This window comes from Parasteatoda tepidariorum, chromosome 6, assembly GCF_982258835.1.
Source record: "Parasteatoda tepidariorum strain Cologne lab strain chromosome 6, Ptep-v5.0, whole genome shotgun sequence".
Taxonomy (NCBI): Eukaryota; Metazoa; Arthropoda; class Arachnida; order Araneae; family Theridiidae; genus Parasteatoda; species Parasteatoda tepidariorum.
The window spans coordinates 47,901,777-47,923,721 of NC_141760.1; the positions used below are offsets into that span (position 1 = coordinate 47,901,777).

The 21,945-nt window shown below is 28.7% G+C and overlaps 1 protein-coding gene across 2 annotated transcripts in view; it reads left to right on the forward strand.

The window, feature by feature from the left end:
* The window catches only part of LOC107442193 (neogenin), a 61,765-nt gene extending 50,948 nt beyond the window's left edge, over positions 1-10,817 (forward strand). For both annotated transcript variants that reach the window (XM_087165813.1, XM_087165814.1), the window contains exons 21-26: positions 33-250; positions 836-955; positions 1,113-1,253; positions 4,592-4,870; positions 6,510-6,667; positions 8,740-10,817. In XM_087165813.1, the coding sequence (XP_087021939.1) occupies positions 33-250; positions 836-955; positions 1,113-1,253; positions 4,592-4,870; positions 6,510-6,667; positions 8,740-8,838 (1,015 nt within the window). In that variant the 3' untranslated portion in view covers positions 8,839-10,817. The remainder of the gene's footprint in view (positions 1-32; positions 251-835; positions 956-1,112; positions 1,254-4,591; positions 4,871-6,509; positions 6,668-8,739) is intronic.
* Positions 10,818-21,945: the final 11,128 nt, after the last annotated feature.

Consider the following 21,945-nt stretch of genomic DNA (forward strand, 5'->3'; position numbering starts at 1 on the left):
TATGTATTTTAATTCTTATTTTTAATTTTTAGTTATAAATCTTCAAAAGGGGCATCATCTAAAAATAAAGGTGCTGCTAAAGATTTAGTCCCACCCGATCTTTGGATTCACCATGATCAAATGGAATTGAAATCAATGGATAAAAGTAGCAACTCTAACATGTATTCATCTTCATCTCAAAGGTCTTCTCAGGAATTGGGTCATGAGCCTCTTTTAAATACATTAGAAAAAAAGAAAAGTGCCTATTTAGGTAACAATTAAATCATCAGTAAATTAATGGTTGTTTTTATAGGTATATGCATATGTTTTCCTTTTATGTTGTTGTTTTTTTTAAATTTCAAGCTGAGTTTATAACTCGTCTCATTAGCTTATTTAGAATACATGTTGTTGTTTTCAGCTGGATTTTGTCTTTGTCTTCGTTTCATCTATTTTTCCAGCCTTATATTCCTGATTTGGTTATGTTTTTAAAACAGCTTACACATTTCCTTCAATGACATCTGATAGCAAAATTTGAAATATGTTTTTCTTATCATTCGGAAATAATACTTAAATTATTTTTCTCTTCTTATTGCAAACCTAACAGGGGAAATCTGGGCAGCTGTCGAATCCTTCCTTTTACTTAATTTTAATTTTGAAAATTTAAATTTTTTGTCTTCTTGTTAATTTTTTGTTAACCTTTGTAATTTTTTTTAATTATAATTTTTGTTTAATTTGCATTTATTTTTTATTTATGATTTATTATTTGTGTTACTTTTATTTTGTTCACTTTCATTTTTTTTTTAAATTTTATGTTTATGGTTTTATTAATTTATTTTTTACTTGAATAAAACTATAGATTCCCTCAATGATGATCTTTTACCTAATTCTGACAAATGTTATGTCAAGTGCCGTCCAATAAGAGCTGCTCCTTTAAAAATTTCACTTGATCACCAAAAACCTGTTATAAGTATTGACGGTAAGTTTTTGATCTAGATTAATTATTTTTTTGCTTTAAAAATATAGATGTTGCCTTGTTTAATTTTTATTTTATATAAGAGGGAGTTCGTAACATGAGATTCAAAGTAATATAACTTTTGAACAAAAAGTAAAAAAAATATTTTTTTCTCTTCCAGCTTCAGTTATCACCTCTAGTGGTGGCATGCACCCAAGTGCTTATGATGTAGGAACAACAAATAGCTTAGGACGTCCCATGTATCCTAGAACTCAGTACAATATTCAACGAAATCTTGGCCCCCATGATATTCAACCTGCAGGTATGTAACATTTTTGTATTTGAGTTCAATTTATTTGTTAAAATAGCTGGATATTATCTTTTGAGTATTAAAAAAAATTTAGATTTGGTTAAAATTTTATTAGTAATATTGGCTATTTTGGTGAATACAGTCTAATCTGTGCCTAAATAATTTGAAAACACTTTGTAACAACTTTAGAAAACTCAGAAGCAAAGCTTTACGTAAAATGTGATAATTTTCATAGTGTACAATGTTTCCACAGAAATATATGAAAGATTTATTATTGTAATGAATAGAAATTATAGTGCTAAGGGTAATTCTCAAAACCTAAGAGCATCATGTCCAAACTAAATTTCACGAGATTGACTTGAGACAGAAAGTTGTAATTTTTTATATATTTAAGAAAAATTTTTTCATGCTTTCCAAAAAGTTTCTTCATTTACAATTTCCTAAGAAAAAATGTAAAAGTTCACTCTCCTGGTCTGTCCGAAACTTTTTCTTAAATTTATTTAATTAAAAAAATTTACACCAGCATTTCAGTAATTTAAAGCAATATTAGTAAAATATATATGTTTGTTTAAATATTTGTCTCAAGGTTTTCATGACACTCCCCTTGTGTGGGAAATTTTTATATGATTTTAATAAAAAATGAAGAATTTTTAGTCTCGTACCTGCAACATTGTTTATTCCCACCATACTGTTGGATTAAATGAGTTTTTTGTCCAATTCATCTCATATTTATCATATATTATCGCAGCTTTTGAACAGTTCTAAACCGAGCTGTGGTTTCTGTTGTCCTTTTCCGGTTTTAACAGTTTTTTCTACATAGAATCATTTTTTAAAAAAAAATAATGCGTATTATAATGTGTAATAATGTGATAATTCCAATAGAAGAACTCTCTTAGGCTTAAATCTGTCTTTAGAACTTAGTAACAAGCCTTATATAGAAATAAATGTAATACTCTTCATGTACAGAAAGGTCACTCTACTTGTCTCCATAAGTATGACTTTACATCGTTAATCTAAGTTTCCTTTATTATGGTCTTGTTAAGTGTCCTAATAACGAATAAATGTGAATTTTTTTTTTAGATATTTTAAAGCACTTCTTGATTTTAAGAATTTATGATATGAAACTGTCAAATTTTTTGAGAATCACCCATGCACACCTTGCACTAAATTAAAAAATATTCAGATCAATATAAATTAATTTTAGTCACTCTCTGGAGACAAGTTTATTTGTTATGGTAAATGTGCAATAGCAACCAAAATTTGATGTTTATTCAGTTATTATAAATAGGTAATCATTTCATTTATTTCACAATATTGTGATCTCTTGTGATTGTTAGATTTTAGCTCTCTAAGATTTAGAAGTTGTAGTTATCAAAGATTGTGTAATGATTCTATTTTAATTGCACATATGTGTTATAAATTTTCACTTACTGTTGTCTTTTGCTTTTAGATATTAATTTTGTTAAAAGATTTTTACTGGTCATAATTTTATATCTTTTGTAATTTTTTAAATCTTTCTCCAAACTTTTCCCTAACAAAAGGAGCAAATAGTAGTTAAAAAGAATTTTTGTAAGACATAATAATATGAATATACAACTACTTTGTTTTTGTTCAGGAACATACTATAGTTAATTTTGAGTAAGTATAGAACATTATTTTATTCTGTCAAATCTTAAAGCAGTTTTCTGTTGAAAATCTTGGTTCATGAATAATAGCTTTCATTTGAATACTATAGGACTTCGATTATTTGGAGCAAATCGTCTTCAGATATCTGAAATATTTTTAATTATACAAACACTAAGTGGATAAGCTATATACTGCTCTAGTTATAATAAAAAGACTGATGAAACAACAAAAATCACATAATTCAGTTACTTTCAACTAAAACAAAGCAACAAACGTCAGCAAGTTTAGTTGTTACTCGCATCAAATAATCAATTGTATGTAAGCCTAGTAGTAAAAAAAGTGTCGTTTTTTAAAACCTTCCCTCTCATTCATTAAAACAGTCAATTATTTCACCATAAGAAGGGTCATTATTTTACAACATTGTTGCAGCTGTGCAACTTTTTACATACTAACAGTGCTATAAAGATAGCCTAAAAATTGACAACCCAGATATCAAAAAAAAGAAAGAGAAAAAAAGAAGAAAAAAACCAGTTTGAAACTCTGCACAACCTTGTATATTGAGTTTTGGACAGAGGAACTTACTGCTAAATAAACATATAAGGCATTGTTTCTGATGTAGGTTTTTTGTGTTGAATTAAATGAAACCAATTTTGTGATGACCAAATTAATATTTTAAAAGTTTTCGAGTTTTATATAAAAAAAAGTTGAATTTTGTACTTATATGTACGAATAAATAAATATGAATTTTGTATCTATATCTGCATCTGAAATTTTTATATTGAATTGATTAAAAATAAACAATGTAAAAAGTGTACACTTTTTACATTGCTATCTAGTGATTATCTAGACAAAACAGACACTGTTTCCTTGCACTTTTTACACTGAATATATGTTCTTAGATATTTTAGATTTTTGTCAGCTTTTCAGATACCTTCACTGATTTTGTTATCACGAGTTTGTTCATACATCAATACTTGAAATACAATACTTATGATTTTGAAAATGATAAAAAGAGCATGTTATTAACTCCTTGCTAGTGTCGTCCGAATCCTGTTCGGGCAACTATTATGTGCATTTGTTGTGAAGCCCGAGCTGCTTTCGTTTCTACTTTAGGATACTTAATTCACTATTTTCCTAATAGATGGCATTAGTGGTCATAGTTTTTTTTACCGATTACGACTTCAGTCGAGGGAGGGAAATGTGAGTGGGGGTTTGGGGATATACCATACTGTAAAAGATTTGTAAAATTTATGTTTTGAAAATCATATTGTTGTATTTTTATATTATATTATACTAGTAATATTATATTTAGCTTCAAAATTTTGTTTAATTTTTTCTAATTGAATAAGATGTGTGTGTAATCCATTACTTTTTTTTGTGTATGTAAAAATTATAAATACAGTAGTTATTGCATTTAAAATTTTATTTTTGCAATAAAAAACCATTTGCTAACTTTTATGATAATAAAGAATTAAATTAAACAGTCAAAAAAATTTCAATTTTTTTGTCCATTTTTCTGAAATATATGTCATTGTTAAGGGGTTAAAGATAGAGATAAAAACAAATACAAACACTGCAAAAAAAAACAAACCTTGGTTAATAGAGAAGTATTTTGATCAAAGAGGTTCATATTATTAAGGTTCTACTGTTCTGTATATTGCAGTTTAGTTAAATATTTACACTAACATGTCATATTTAAATTTTTTTCTTTCCTTTCTTCAAAGTTGTTCTTGGGGAACCTCCTCCTCCTCCTGTATCCTTACCTCTATGTCCCCCACCTTCTTGCACAGCTACCATACGTTCTGTATCAGAAACACACGGCAGACTAAATTCAGAAAATCAGACTGTGGCCTTCATTCCAACTGTTCATGAAACACCAGAAGTTGGCAACTGTAGCACTCTTACTAAAAAGCAATCCTCTCAGCAACATCCTATGCGAAGTTTCACTATTCCTGCTTCTTCATCTCAGAGTGTTCCAGCTACCCCACTTTCAAAACATACAGGTAATGATGTCATTTAGGGTGAAATATTCCCTTCCATATTAATAATAGTTTGCTGTTCCTTAGGGATGCAAAGAGATTGAGATAAAATTGGTTTTTCAATAGGAAAAAGAAAATGTTTTCTTTACAGCAACAATTAGTTATTGTTTATTTTTCTTAACAAAATTGCTCAAATATACTCATGAGCTCTATGTAAGCTCACCGCTAATTTAGAAAAACAACTCTGCAAATTAAATTTATTTTTGTTGCAGAGAGAGAAATCTGGTTTTGTATTTTTTTTCTTCTTTTATTTGCCCAGAATTTTTTTTATCTCAAATCTTCAAGGCTACTTAAAAATTATATCTTTTTTTTCAGGAAGATGATATTTATGTGTCACAGTTACCTTCAACACAATTTAGAAATCTAAATATATGATTTTTCTTATTGTAATAAGCTCGTATCATAATGTGCAATAAAGAACACATCGTATAAATAAATAAATCCTGATTCATATCAATGGGATTTATCAAACATCTATCACAACTCCCATTAATGCGATTAAATTTCTAATCATGGATCATGATTATTGTCAGGGGTCTGTCTAGACATTTTGTGAAAAGTCCTGTGTTTGTGAAATTACGCTTATTTTATATTCGCAAATTACTCATAATTTGTGAATATAAAATAAGCGTTAAGTCAAATTCTTTCAACCAGGTTCCTGCTTTTGTGAATTTGTGCAAATGGGGTCCTGTTATTGCAAAAAACATTTGCAAGGAGTTTTTAAATTGTAAATAGATACAAGATTTTGCTCAACACTGTGAAATTATAATAAAAAAATTAAATTTTCCTCATTAAACAGTAATTTCTGCTACTAAATTAGAGTTGCAGCATACAAATATTTGGTATTTATACTATACTGCTCAAGGCAGAAAATTCATTTCGGACGAATATTGAAGAAGCATCTGCCGAAGATAAAACTTAATTCGATTACGTCCGTCTTTCTTTTTTTTTTCCCATGGAAGGCTTTAGTTGATTAACAAAACAGCAATGAAGATAAGCAAATTTGTGAAGGGTCCAATTAAAAGATAAATTATTTTGTGAAGGGTTCATTTTTAAGTTAAAATATTTTGTGAAGGGTCCGTTTTTATGAAAAGATATTTTGTGAAGGGTCCGTTAACGGACCCAAATTTCTTCTAAACAGACTTAATCTGATTTATTACCGATATGCACACAATTTTACCGCAAATCTCATAGGACTATTCTTACTTTAACTAGTATCTGATGCGCTTGCTGAGATTTGTGCTCACGTGATACTAAAATCTTGAAACCAAGTACTGAGAATAAAAATAATTAAAATATTTCAACTTTTTCCATGATTAACAAATTGCTTGTATTAGATATTATTGTTCATTTTTTAATGAAACAATGACCTTCATTTAATCTTGTATTCAGATAAATCTCATCCCTGTTAAACTCAATATAATAACAGGCTGTTGTGTGTTTAATAATTATATTTGAATGAGATTCATAATTTTTTTAGGATATTGAGAACATTAACTAGCTTATCCCCTTATGTTTTAATCTATCTTTTGTTAGTTTTTATTTATTCTTTCTGTTATTAATCTTATGTTATTTGAATTTAACACTATTTCTCTTTTATTAGCAATTAAATCACCCCCTGTAGTTTTAAGTCCTCATAAGAAAGTAGTCCTTCATATACCTGGGGAGACAAGTTCTTCATTAGTACAGTCATCTTCCAAACCTCTTTCGACAGCAGTTGTTTCTCCTACAACTAGTGATTCAAATTCACCTCCTATTCAAGTAAATTTTTTATTCATTTGAATTTTAATAAAATATATTTAATAGATTTAGAATTTTTTAATGAAAAAAAATTATAAATTCATTTGAAACATAGCAGGTAGGACTGGGCGATATTAGAAATTATATATCGTGATGCATCGTCAGTTTTGCATCGCGATGTATCGCGATATAGTATTTTTGAATTTCATTTACTTGTAAGGCACAGAAAGTCAGATTTCTATCAAAACTTCATACTCAGATTGATTTAAATCAATTTATAAATTTGAAGATATATATGTTTTGCTTAAGAAAGTAAATAAATTGACTACAATGTGCAAATGTTACTTAAAATATTTATTGAAATGTTTGTTTAGAAATTCATAATACGCGTAAAACAAAATGTTAAAAAAAAATTTAAAGCGTTTTTTGCAAATTAATATTTTCTTGTACTATTACGCATAAATAATTAAATTACATAATTATTAAGTTCAATTGTAATGTTCAATTTCTAAATGAAACGTTAAAAATTATTTGTATGTTTAAAACAAAGTGCTAAATAAATTTTAGAAAAAAAAAGGCTTTTAAAGCACTATTTTGTATTATTATCATTTCAGTTATTATAGTTCCATTATAGTTCATTTACGTCACACTAGAGCTGCACAATGGGCTATTGGCGACGGTCTGGGAAATATCCCTGAGGATGATCCGAAGACATGCCATCACAATTTTGATCCTCTGCAGATGGGATGGCACCCCCGCTTCGGTAGCTCGACAACCTACACGCGAAGTCGAGCAATTTACGGTACCTCGTTAAACTATTCTATTTACCGAGGACCAATACTGCACACCCTCGGTCCCTACGTAGACTGATCCAAGTGGTCACTCACCCGCACACTGACCGCAGCCAGTGATGCTTGACTTCGGTGATCTGCAGTTAACCGTGTCTTAACGATCAGTTCACTGCGGGACCTTATCATTTCAGATAAATAATTAAATAAAATTAAATAATGACCGAATTATGAACGAAAAACAAAGTAAGATTTAATTTCCTAAAAATAAAAAAATTTTGATATTCTATAATATATTTAGCTAATTAACAAATAATATTTTTTTAAAAAAATTATTATACTCTCTAATAAAACGAAGTGCTAAATGATTTAAAAAAATGAATAAAATTTGCAAACCTTTCAAATTTTTTTGTATAAACAAAGTTGATTGACTTATGTCCAAGTCCAAATGACAAAAATAAATTTTGTTTTAACTTTATTTCTAAAAATAAAAACAACAAGATTTATAAATTTGAAATCAGTTATAAAAACTCATTAAATTATTAGAAGTTTCATCCAAAAAGCTTTTAATAAATTAAAAGAAAGTAAAAATATAACCTAACAAATTCAATTCTTTATGGGCACCTAAATTAGATTGCCGATAATTTTCACATTTAAAAATAAAAATAAGTTTTTTTTTAAAAAAACTTATCTAATTAATGAAGAAACTCTTCTTTATAGATTCTTTTCAATAATAGATTGCCTTCAGAACAAGGTAACATTGGCGATCACGAAGTTAGTCCCACTGAAAATAATCTACAAAAAAAGTCGCTACAAAGAAAGAAAAAAAGCTAACAAGTACGAAAAGGAACATGCGATATAACGATATGTGCTCTCAAAACTCTGATTCTACAGCTCACCAATCAAGGCCATTTCAACATAACGAAACGAACATCGTCTTCCACACCGCGAAACGACATTGGAACGTAAGAGAAGAGTCTTATATTGCTATATCGTTATCTTATATCCTTGCGTTTTTATATCGCTATACCGTTTTGCGCTCGTTGTCTTTACTCGACGGCTTAAATCAGATTTCTGATGCATCGCCTTGAATGAACGTCGCTGTATCGTCTTGCCGATATATGCGTTAAATCGATATGTCTCGATACATCCAACATCCATTTATAGCCCAGTCCTAATAGCAGGCAATGCAATTTGTAATCCAGAAATGATTTTATAACTTTTTATTAATTTTTGTTGCATTTTTTATGTTGAAGATAATATTTATTATTCTGGAAACATTTTATTATTATTTTTCTGTTATAGCCTTCAGAAAGCACAGAGCATCTAAACCAAGAAGTTGCGAATTTAGAAGGATTGATGAAAGATTTGAATGCAATAACTGCCTCTGAATTTGAATGTTGAAGCTATTTTTATTGCAAGAAGAGGCAGCTTAGTTATGGCAACTGTAGTGATTTAGTGTAATAAACTTAGAGGGAATGAAGGTTATTACTACCAATTGTTGTGTGCTATCGAACAAAAGCATTGTGAATAATTTCATAGAACAAAAATGTGCCTGACAATTTTATTTACAAAATTGATTTATAGTCATCATAGAATTAAAAGCATTGTGTAGTTGTTTTGAGCTTTGAAAGTGTCTTCAAATTAGAATAGAAATGGATCCTTTTTTTTCTTCATAATCATTGGAATTTAAAATTAAAAACCTGTTATATTTACAAAATTTAAAAATCTGTTAGTCAGAGGACCAATTTTGTGACAGGTTTCAGAAGCAACTTCTAAATTTTTACCATATTACATTAAATAATAATAATTGCTTTAAATATACCTTACATTGTGCCAATTGTGTGATCTAAAAACACTGTTCAAGTTTCATTGTAAAAGTAAATTTATTTATAAGGGTTGCTAAAATAAAAGCTAGGCATGGATGATAGTGACAAAAATACTTGAACAAGAGCAGCAGCACTTTTCAGGGTTATAAATTAAAATAATGGGAGTACATCACAGATTGTGTGTAAATATATTACATGAAAGCACTTAAAGTGACTGTAATGCTGTGCTAAAAGTGGCTGCACTCAAAACAGAACATTGCACAGTACTACAAATTTTATAAGCAGATGGTGGGCGTAACATGGGCATTTATCATCAAATGCTAACTGTAGATGAAAATTACTATGTGCAAAGGGTGTAAAAGTTTTTAGGAAGGATGTATAACATTATCAGATCTGCTCACAAATTTATTGCTACTCTTGAGGAAGTTATAAGTGGTAATCAAAAAGTTATAACTCGTAACCTGTGCAACATTTTGTTTGTCATAAGTGAGAGAACAGTGCAGTCACTTACTGCTGTAAAAAACCATACTACATTATTTTGTTCTGGATGCATTGTTCTGGCTCAACTTAAAATTCATTTTAAGTGATTTTATAAAAATTAGTTAATTAATTATACTCAGCCTGTAGTTTTCACTTCACTTACTTTAAAGCCCTAAAACTTTTCTCTGCTCTCACTAATGTATTACTGATGCTATCAAACATGCCACTCAAGAAAAGCATTGCCAAATCTTTTTATGATAAGAAATAAGAGACGAAAAAAAGAACTTGGGCATTGACTTGGAAAATATATTTATAAAAAAATTGTGTAAAAACATATGATGTATTATTGTAAAATTTGTGTACTATGCGGTTTGTGGTGCTACAAATATGAATATTTTCGTAACCTTTGATGTGCTTTTATATGCCAATTGTATTTAGCTATTTTGTTTGTTACATTTTGGGTACTAAAGTTGTAATGTTTGTTAAATTTTTTCAATCAGCTGACTTTGTAATACATTTTTATAACTCAACCAAGCAATTTTTATTGTTGGTATTTTAAATAAGAAATGCATGTCATACGAAAAGTATCGTATAACTCTAATTCATTCTCATCTGTTGTACTTTTTATTCATAATTCTCCATTTTTTAACAGCTATTGATGACTCTTTTTTAGTTTACTTGACTCATTTCTAAGAACAAGTGTATATGTATTTAAATCTTTTTAACGATGCATGCTACAAATATTTTAATTAGAATTGCAGTTTATAAACTGACCATTATCTTTATTATAATTATTATTTTAGTTTGAAAACAAATACTAAATTTCATATGATTAGGCTATTTGAATTTTTTTTTACTGATTTTTATAATTTTTTTAAAATTTAAACATTAAAAAAATAATCATCATTATTTTTGTTTAAAAGCCAATAAATACTAAATTTTATAAAGCTGAGTTATATGATTTATTTAAAATGTTGTGGATGAATTAAAATCTAAAGAATTATTTTACAAACTTTAAAGGATCCTTTTTTATTTTAGACTTTAAAAGAATTTTCGTATTTTAATAAAGCGCAATAATAATAATAATTCACTTAAACAGTGATTTATGTCAAATTTTATCATTTTTTATGTTGGGTTCTTATATGTTGTTAATCATAAGCAAAGAGATAAAATTAACAGCAATGTGCTCATTTTTCAATAACATATATTATTCATGTTTTCAGCCAACTTTATGTTCATATCTTCCTTCATTTTATTTTCATCTCTACTTGGTCACTATTAAACCAAAAGTATTATGATGCCCATGGTACAGAGTGGAAGAATCACGAGACAGATATTATTTAGTATGTTAGTCCCCATTTGGCATCGATTGTAGTTTCGCAGAGAGCTGGAGAGACTTGTCATCAGTTTTTGATAAGGGGCCATGTAAATTGACTTCTATTACAGCTGACAGTGAGGAAGATCACTGCTTTGTTCCTTCTATTCTAATTATTCTAAAAAGGTGTTTTATGGCGGAGATCTCAGAAAGGCTGTCTAGTTTTTAAGCATCCATTTTGTTAAACTGTGGCTCCTCACGTCTTGATGTATGAATGCAGTTTTCCTGTTGTAAGCTCCTTTTATATGGACCCTTTAATTTATTTTGGTTATCCTTCTCCCTTCAACCTATTCATTTTTGTATAACCATCCAATTTTGACATGCCAAACCACTAGTAACACTTTTAACAGGGTGCGTAGCGTTTTTAAAAAGGGCTTAAAGGTGCTTATTTTCTACTTATGTTTCTTAAAAACCCTTAAAAGTGCTTTTTTCATTAGGTGTTTTTAAAAAGTGTTTAATTTTTTCTTTTCCAAAATGAGATTTTTTTCTTTAACATATCAATTTTTACCTCCAATTACTCAAAACGCGTGGTTTTCACATTGTTCTATTTAACGTTTTCATAATTCATTCAACAACAATCTATTTCGATATACAATCGGTCTGTAGCGCCTAAAAGCGCCAATCATTTTATGAAATACTTGAGGGTTCGAATACTGAGTGGGAAGGATTCATACATTCTCATGAGCATCTCTGCTGCATTTTGCAAGAGAAATAATATTTTAATTATTTATAATTTTGAATAAATTTTTTTACATAATTGTGTAAAGTAATTAAAATTTTAAATTGAATAACTCACTCAATATTGAATGTAATTTAAAATTGTGAAATTGTTTTTATGGTGGCTAATATAATCACAAAAAGAATTCTTTGCCAAAAACTAGTTATTTTATCATGATCATGTCACTTTTTAAAACTATTTTGCATTTTGTTAACATATGAGGAATTTTCAATGTAAATGTTCTTTGAGTGCTTAAAAAGTACTTAAAAGGTGCTTATTTTTTGCTGAAAAATTTGACTATGCACCCTGTTTAAAACTTTCGGTTATGCAAACAGTGTTACTGGAAAAATTGACTTCTTTAGATGCATATCCTGATACTTTTAGCTAGATAGTGTACTATTACTTTTTAGTAATCCATTTTAAATCTTCACTTATTAATATTGCAAAGTAATGTCTTTTATATGTTTTTTTTATTTTTTTTGGTATAATTTTTTTTATTTGTTGACATTTCACAATTACTATTTAGAATTTGTCCAGAGGCAATAATTGTGCAATGCTTAAAAAATGTTTTTCATGTTTCTTTTATATCATTTAAACTGAGCTGTTTTAAGCTAGTTTTTCATTCCAATATTGTTCCTTTTTTATCATTTCATTATTGCATGAGTGAACATTAAATATTTGTAGGCTTATTTTGTACTTGAGCTTACTTTGATTACCAGTACTTGAGCTTATTTTGATTTATTTAAATCTTCTTAAAAAATTTTTTTTTTTTTTAAACTCCTTCAAATGTGAATTTAGTTTAGTTTTACTTTTATTGTTATTGTAATAATGCGAAATGATTTGCTACAAATAACGAATTATAATTACTTATAACAAATAATGATGTTATTACAAATATTTCAAGGTTTAATTTTTTTTTTTACAAGTAGACAAAGTTGTTTTGGTTTGAAGACTTTTTTTTCTTTTTGTAAACATAAAAAATCTTGCAGTTTATTCTTTAAAATGCAATTATAAAATAGGATTTTATAATTGCTTCTGGCATTTTGTGAAAATTTCAAAGGAAAAAAAAACTCTTATTTTTATTATTTTGCAGTTTTTAATATAAAGTGAAACCTCAATTATTTGAAGTCATTTAGACTGAACCTACTTCAGGTAATCAAAATCTTAAGATTATTGAGGTAATATATTTTAATAATAAATTCTAAAAAATCTATTTTATTATAGTGCTGTTTGTCTTCAAATTTAGTTTTGTTGTTGTTTCTATTGCTTTATTGCCAATATCAGCAAGCCTGCTTGGGAAACCAAGTGAATTTATGTGAGAGGGTGCGTTTTTTGTTTTTCAGTGGCTTCATCTATCTCTAAGAATATAATTTCAGTCGCACACATCACAGCCCGTTTTACGTTGCATACCCATACATATCTTAATTTTGACCGGAACCAGAGAATGATCAATATCCAATTCAGTACCCCCAAAGGTATGGATACATTTAATTTTAATGTGACGATTAATTTAATGTCTTTTTGTATAATAAATTGGTATAACAATATTTTATTTTCAAATACATTTGCTATCTTACTTTAGACAACTGTCTTTTTCTAATTCTGAATCATTTACTTGATTTCCTTGATTTATTTTCTTTGCAAGCTTTTTAAGACTTTCTTCTGATTCAATTAACACTAATATATATATTTCTTTCACACATAACATAATACGCTTCCTTCTAGAAGATGGAAAAGCACATTATGGTCAAACTAAACTATACTATTAATATTCAAAGGATGAAAGTTACAATATTCTTTTGAAAACCGAAGCAATCTACTTAACTAACTAAGAAAACATTAATTTATAAATCATATAAAAAAACATGTTATTGAAAGTTCCAAAAAAAAAATCTTTAAAATTGGTATTGGAATGAAAGAGGTTCAGATAATTGAGGTTTTATTGCATTTTCTAAGATTATTTAATTATGAAAATTTTTTGTGTTACATACATTTAATTTTATCATAAATATTGAGTTTTCATAATACCAGGTTTCAAAAAATTAATTTTCATTGGCTCGTCTATTATAATTTTGTTTTACTTATTAATTCCTTTTAAGTAATTAGTTTTATTAGTTTTTTTCCATTATTGAAACAATTTTGTCTTCATCTTTCTTGCTCAAGTTTAATTAATTATGCTCAAATCATTAATGCTCAATATCTATTTTATGAATCTCTAACTATGCATTTGTTGTTTATATTTCCATCAGTTCTCAGGAATTATTTTGCACATCAACTGTTGTGTTTAATTTTTGTGTAAATAAGTGTATATTTATATATTTTGATAAATTTTTTTTTATTCTGTATATTTAGTGCCATTTTTTTTCTTTTTCTCTTTTTATTGCAATATTGTGGTGAATGTGTGCCAATTTTTTTTCCTTTACCTTTTTTATTTATGCGTATATGCAATTCTACTTAAGCTGAATATTTTGGCAGCTTTTTGTTTTGTAATTGATAGTTTTTTCTTTGGTTGTCGAAGCTTATGAGGAAAACAATTGTTACATTTAAAATCAATTGGGATTTATTTTATTTATGCATACAGTAAGTAAATTAATTTGTATTATAAAATTTTACTCTCTAATATAAAATATTAAACATAGTGAAATACATGTTTTTATATAAAATCCCTATTTGTTTTTGATTGATCTCCTATTTAGTTAAAAAAAATAAATGCTTCATGCTGTTTCTAATAAGATAAAAATTATGATTTTAAATAACAATACTTTCTTTCATTAATAATGCTGATCAAAGTTTTTTTTAAAAAATTTAATTTTAAGTAACTATTTTATGTTAAAAGTATGTTTAGATATTCGTGTTCGTTTTTTACTTTAGGTGTGTTTAATTTTCCTCTAGTTTATAAATTTGTTATTTCAAAATCTGTATGATACTATATAAAGTGAACAATTGGCAATAAGTTTAATTTATAAAACCATGTGCTTTGGATCGATTGATTGTACACTTTCTGTGCATTCTATATGTTTTGTCTTTTATAATAACTTTTACTGAAATGTATGATACTAGCCATTTTTATACCTCTGGTATATGAATAAAATTTTTGTTACTCATGAGTTTTGTTTTTTCCATGCATCCTATAAGTAATATATGCAACTTATAAGTAATCTATATTTATCCCGTTAGTTAAAATAAAATTTCAAAATATTGTGTTTACAAATAATTTCCCGCTGTTCGTCACAAGATGGCATTACAAGAAGGTTGTGTGGAAATCGACTGGTGTTAAACGTCTTACTGTAAGTTTGTTCATCTAGTAAGATCATAACCTTAAAATATCAGTGATTCCGCATTAGCATTACATAATTGTTTTCTTGCAAAAATGTCAAATTTTGTGCCACATAAGCGTCATTTGTGGGAACTTTTGATTAATTTGAAAATATCTGCAGCTGAGGTTCATCGATTGCTTGGAGAAGCATATGGTGAGGATGATTGAAGTGAGAGAAGTTTTAGTGAGTGGTTTCAGAAGTTTAAAAACAGTGTGTTTGACGTGGAAGACAAATAACGCAGTGGAAGGTTGAAATTGCACAAAGACAAAGAATTGGAAGAAGATTAATCCCAAACGCAAAAAGAACTTGCTGTTACATTACAAGTGACTCAGCAAGCAATTTCATATCGTTTAAAATTGTTGGGAATGATCCAAAACAAGGAAGTTGGATTCCATACGAACTGGAGCCAAGAGACATTGAACTTCAATTTTGCATGATACTTGATCTTGCTATTTGGAAGCACATCAGTGGGAAGTCCTACCCCACCCGCCGTGTTTGCTCTTTCAGATTATCACCTATTCCTCCCAATGGTACATGGTCTATCTGAGCAGAAATTTAAATCATTTGAAGAAACCAAGGAATGGGTCGATTCGTGGATATCCTCGAACGATGAAGAGTTCTTCCGACGTGGTATCCGATTGCTCTCAGAAAGATGGGAAAAAGTAGTGTCAAGTAATGGAGAATACTTTGAATAAAATATAATGTACTGTGTTTTCACAATAAACTGCTAATTTTTGATAGAAAACGACGAAAACTTATTACTCCCAATATATAAGTAATTTCTACTGCTGTTGATTATATCTAGCAATTATCTCACTATTGTAAAGAACCTACAGGCTTAAATACAAGTTTGACAACAGGTTTGTATTTTTTAAAATTTTATTTGCATATCTTTTGTGTTTTGTTTAAATATGATTTTTATACTGTTGTGCAGAACCTAGAGGCTTAAGTTCAAGTCCAACAACAGGTTTGCACGTATTTTTTTTTAACTGCATACCTTTTTTTGTGTACTGTTTAAATGTGAACTAATGTACAGACTTAAATCCTAGTTCAAAAGCAAGTTACTATTTTTTTCTTTTTCTTTTGCATAGTAAGTTAATATTATGCAACAAGTTTATGATATAATAAAGGGCAACATTATTTAGTTATAAGTCTTTAGCTATAACTTACTAGTTTCATGGTGATGACAGCTAAAGATTTCAGACCTTTATTAATTAATTGATAATGAAAATATTTAGTTATCGTTTTACAATTGTTAAACGTTGTATAAGTCGCAATTATCATTAAATAAGTTATTTTTGCTTACATGGTAAATTTTATATGAAATTCTGTTCAATCAACTTATAATGAATACAAAGTATTGAATAATTAAAATTCTGAAGCAATATTAATAATTAACTCCTCGCATTATTGCTGAATAGTCTCTTTGGAAAAAATAAAACAAATTTTTATACTAATAGAAATTTACGAAAAAAAGGTAGTGGATGAAGTTATGTTTGAATTTTATTCCAATAGAATCCAAACTACTATAATTTACAATCAAGAACTAAAAATGATTGTAAAAGTATTCATGAGAGTGGTTGAGCGAAACGAGTAGAGCATCCAATTTTATAAGTTTCTGAAATGCTCATAATCTGAAGCTATATTTTATTTAATACTTTAAAATCTAAAGTGTTTTGTGCATGTATATTCAACACCTAGAAAGGAGAAGACCTCCGCTCGGATCAATTTAGTAGTCCGACGTAATGAACATAAGTTGCGCAGTGAGGAAAGATGTCATACCGTCCGGACTAGTTAAGGGTCGGATTTTTCGTTTATGGTAACTCGTGCTTTTCGTAGGTGTAGGTATATTTCAAGTGAAATCAATAGTTACAATCGTAGTGGCTAGAGTCACTACCTGCTAGAAGAAAGAAAGCCTCAGCACGGGTTACCATAAGTAGGAAATTTGATCTTTTAGTAGTGACCAAACTTAATGACATCTTTCGAATTTCCCTACTGCGCAACTTAGTAGCCAGAACGTAATGGCATCTCTCTTATTTTTCCTCCACTGCGCAGTTTATGTTCGTCACGTCGAAGTACTAAATTGATCCGTGCTGTGGCTTTCTCTTTTCTAGGAGGTGTTGCTAGAATACGGCAGATTGTTTTGACAAAATTTAATTGATTCGGTGTTTTTCCTTTTTTTTAGAGGACTATCTAAAGCTAATGTTTTGAGAACAAGTTATGCTCTATGGATTATAACCGAACATTCGCGTTTAAAGTCAAGTTTACGGTAGAAAAATCTCTGATTTATCTTTACAAAATACTATAATTAGTTTAGAGTTATACAATTTTCCCACTTATAACGATTTTTGGAGGAAGTTTTAAATAAAAATTTCCAGGTCTTGAAGGCGGTAACGCATGGAGGCTAAGTGATAGGGGCTGTTATCAAGAAGCAGGTAATAAATTTATAGGGTGGATATCCATCTTTACTAACATGAAAATGTAAAACTAAGTAAAGGAATGTCTTTTAATGTTCGTGAATGTGCGTTAGTTATTTTATTGTTCCGAGTTATATTCAAGTTGTGAATGTTTCTGAAAAAGTTGTTGATAATGTTTCTGATTGAATGTTCTGAATTGAGAATGTTTCTGGTTGGGAGAGCTTTGGAGAAGTATCATAAAGCATTTTATGCATAAAGAGAATTTTGGAGAGCGTTGAACCTCAATATCCCGCAAACTTTTACGCTGTTAATAACCTAATGTTAGCAAATTAAACCTTCTAAACTTTGATTACACCATACTATGTGTGACATTGCGTCACTTCATCTCAATTTTTCTGTTGGGATCGTGACCTAAAAATTAGACCGAACCCTGACCCCTCTCCTGTGACGCCTCACTGTCTGTTGACCTTCACGCCTGTGACCTTCGGCAGCCTTTGATGTGAACACATGGAGAATGGTTAGCTGCAATCACAGTTTGTGAATAATTGTAATTTGATTTTTCGCAGTTAGTCTATTCACTTCAAGTCCTATTTTAGGAAGTTTAACTTCCACTTCTTGCTGTTTCTATCAATATTAGTGCCGTAGATATAAGGAACCCGTAAGAGGAAGTGAAGGTCCTATCTTCTCAATGGCAACGAAAAACCAGTTTTCAGAGTTACCTTATTTTTGTGGTTTATCTTATTATTGGCGTTTTAAAAAAATTTACTACCTTTTTTTTTTTCGTTGAGTGTTTAGTTGTACTAGCTCTGATTTCGAATATAACAATATAATAAAATATAAAAAATGGACAATAAATTGTATTTTTACTTTTAGAGTTAATAAAACTTTTAACTCGATTTAGAAATATGTATTAACTTAGTTAATTACTTATTAATAATTAATTTGATAATTTAATTTTACAATGCTAAACTACTAACAGAGCCTTTAGTAGAGTGTACTTTAATGCAGAGCTGCCATCTAGTGATGGAATTAGTAAATCCCTACAGCAATGAAATGAAAATAGAAAGGAGTGTACAAAAAAAAAATTTAATTTTGGGAGGGATGAATTTTTTTTTTATTTCCTGGAAAAATAAGTCGTTTAAGAATTTTTTACATTTTAAAAGAAGAATTTACTGACATTGTCAAAAAGTGTAGAAACAATTGCTATTATATTCGGACCAGCAAATCATTCCAAAATAGAAAAGAGTATTGAAGAAAATTAAACTTTTACAATTTAAATAATGTTTTTTCTTCCTTTCATAAAACTTGAAACAAAAATAATTTTTTTAAAATAGTTTAATTTGTATAAAAAAATTCCTTGATGTTATGTTGACATTTTGCTTTACACTTACCTTTAAAAGTATTTAATTACGAAATGAATTCAAGTTTAAGTTGATTTAGTTGATTTTACTGTGCTTGAACACTATTTCGAGAGCACAAAGCTTGACGTCAAAGATTTTCTTTTCCGTCCACGCTGAAAATGCCCTAAACCTTCTTCGAAGAAGCATTATTTACATGCATTAACACATTGGTCACATATACATGAGTTGGTTTTCAGATATTTAAATTTAAACAAAAGGGGGAGGGAAAAACATTTTTCTAATTCTTATAGATACTATTGAACTATTGTTTTAAAAATTATATTGTGTGTGTTAATGTTAGCCTTTTCTGAAAAAAAATGGTTCTTCGAAAATTCGTTGTTTTGACGCTTCAGCTTTTTAACTTCTTCTTCTGAAGGAAAATAAATTATATTTAAAATTGTACTTAAAAGAAACTAGAGACAAAGGCTGCAAATAAATTTCATTCATTAAAATTTAAGCGAGAACGAAACATTATCTGTGAAAACCAGCGAATCCCAGTTGGGGTAAATAACGAAGCATACTTGATTTTCGGGTGAAACAGAAAAAAATTGAAAGGAGATTGGTAGAACTATATCTAAGAATCATTAGGCAATCAAATTGGTTTTGCCGTTTTTTCATCTTTTCTTCTTTAGGGACTCGATAGTTTCCAACTATCTTTTTGTTACTTCCTCGCTTCTCCGCATATTAGCCTGCGACCAATAATCAAAGAATATTATAGACAGTGTCCCCCATCCCCCCCCAAGTTCTTGGGCGCATTCATCCCCCCCTAAAATAATTTGCTAACTTCCCCCTTCCATGTTAGCTTGTTCGAAATAGTGCTACGTTGCTTCTTTTATTTATGTACTTAAAAAGAAAAAAATTCTCTCGTCTAAATCCCCCCCCCAAACCAATAATTTTATTTAGTGTAAAAATCCCCCCCCCAAGCTTTAAGTGGGTGCATCGTGCGCCCACCTTCCCCCCTGATTATAGAACCCCTCTATATTCTTTGCTATAGTTATCGGTCTCCGATAATTATAGGTTAGCCTATAATTATTCTTAATAAAATAACCTATAATTATAGATTAACCAATAATTATAGGTTATTTTATTGAGAATTTAATCTAAATAGTACGCAATTAATTGCGTACTATTTAGATTAAATTCTTAATAAATATTTAAACAATTAATATTAAGAACGAGGAAACGGAACACTCTGCTCATATATTTTAAAAATGTTTGTGGCACATGAAGTCGCAATCTGATTAAAAACTTCATGTTCTGGTGTCGCAAATAAATGTCTCAGTCAGAATTTTATCAAAATCTTAGGAATCACTGTTGAGGATAATCACAGCTTAAATGGATTCATAATTAATTAGAAAAATAGTAATAATCCAATTAGTCAAACAAATAAATCTAGTAACCCAAATAATATCCTTACTTCCCCATTTAGTCTATGGCATACTAACTGGTCTTTTATGATTTTGATGACATACATGCTATCCGTGACTGAAATTAAATTATCAGATTTTAATAATGCTCTTTTTTTATTGTTTTCTTTTTTTTCGTATATATATATATATATCAGCATAATTGTTACCGTGGATGACTGAAATCAAGGGAATGTCGATTTTCACCGGTGAATGCCAACAATCGCATAGTCGCTTTGGTGAATGTCCGAAATATTTGTTTTATCCGATTAGATATTACTTTATTCGTTGATATTATTTTATTTATTCGCTATTTTAATATCGTGGGATAGATTGGGTGAAACATCCGTGTTCGGAGAACCGATTCAATGCATATTGGGCAGTGGCACTTGACCTTAAAAAAACATCGATGTAGGACATACCGGGCAATGGCACTGAACCTCTAAAATACATTGATATGGGGCATACCGGGCAAATGTATATCGGGTAGTTGCACATAACTAGAGCTAGTATATAATTCGGACATTTACCAAAGCGATTATGTTATTGTCAACATTCACCGGTGGAAGTTAACAACCACCAATTTCTTTCATTCACGGTAATATAAATAAATTCTGTCTCATAGTATTCAAATTATCTACGAAACTGGCAGGATGTTTTGGAATTCGAAATTTATTTTCTGATTTCTTTGGATCATTAATTCCCAGGAAAGGGACCTAAGGAAGCACGTGCCATAACCCAAAAATTTTCCGATTTTTTTTAAAATTCTTTCTTTAAATCCATAAAATGATATTTTTATGAATTAAAAATTTATATAATTCATATGTAATTTAGCAAAATAAAAGATTAAATTTAATAATACTACAAAATTTATGCATCATTCTCAACTGTTGTATTTATTTAGTTTATAATTGGAGTTAGTTGCTATTTACGAAAGATAAATTTTCTTTTAATTACCTTTATTTTTCCACTGATACAGAGAAATAATTTTTAAAGACACCTTTGTTAAAATTAAAAGTTCAATACTGATTTTTTTTTTTTTTTTTTTTTTTTTTTACAATTTTAAATAACTTACAGCATTATCGAATTCAAAATTTACATTCTGATTTGTTTCAAGGATTAATTTCTTGATAAAACTTGATAGACTATGATGAATGTTCTTAGAATTTTTAACTAATAATTTCCACTTCAGACGATGTATCCTTCTTTTACTACTAATTAATGTAAAATATGGCGTACGATTTTTTTTTTTAATTTCAGTAAATGCTGGTGTTGAAAACTATTTTATTTCATTATCAAATAGCTTTTAAAAATTTCGTTTCGACTTTATAAGGCCGGATTGCGTCAAATGCATAACAATAGTAAGTGGCAGATTATGCAATTTTATTCTTTTAGCTTTTAAGGTCATTCCATATCTAATAATTACACGGTTAAATAATAAATGTATGTGATGAAATGTCTTTATATTCTTAAAACTGTTCGGAAATAATTTATGAATGAAAAAAACAAACAAACTGTATTTAGCTTTTTTACATTTTGATTGTTCTCGGCAAAGAGATTATTTATCTA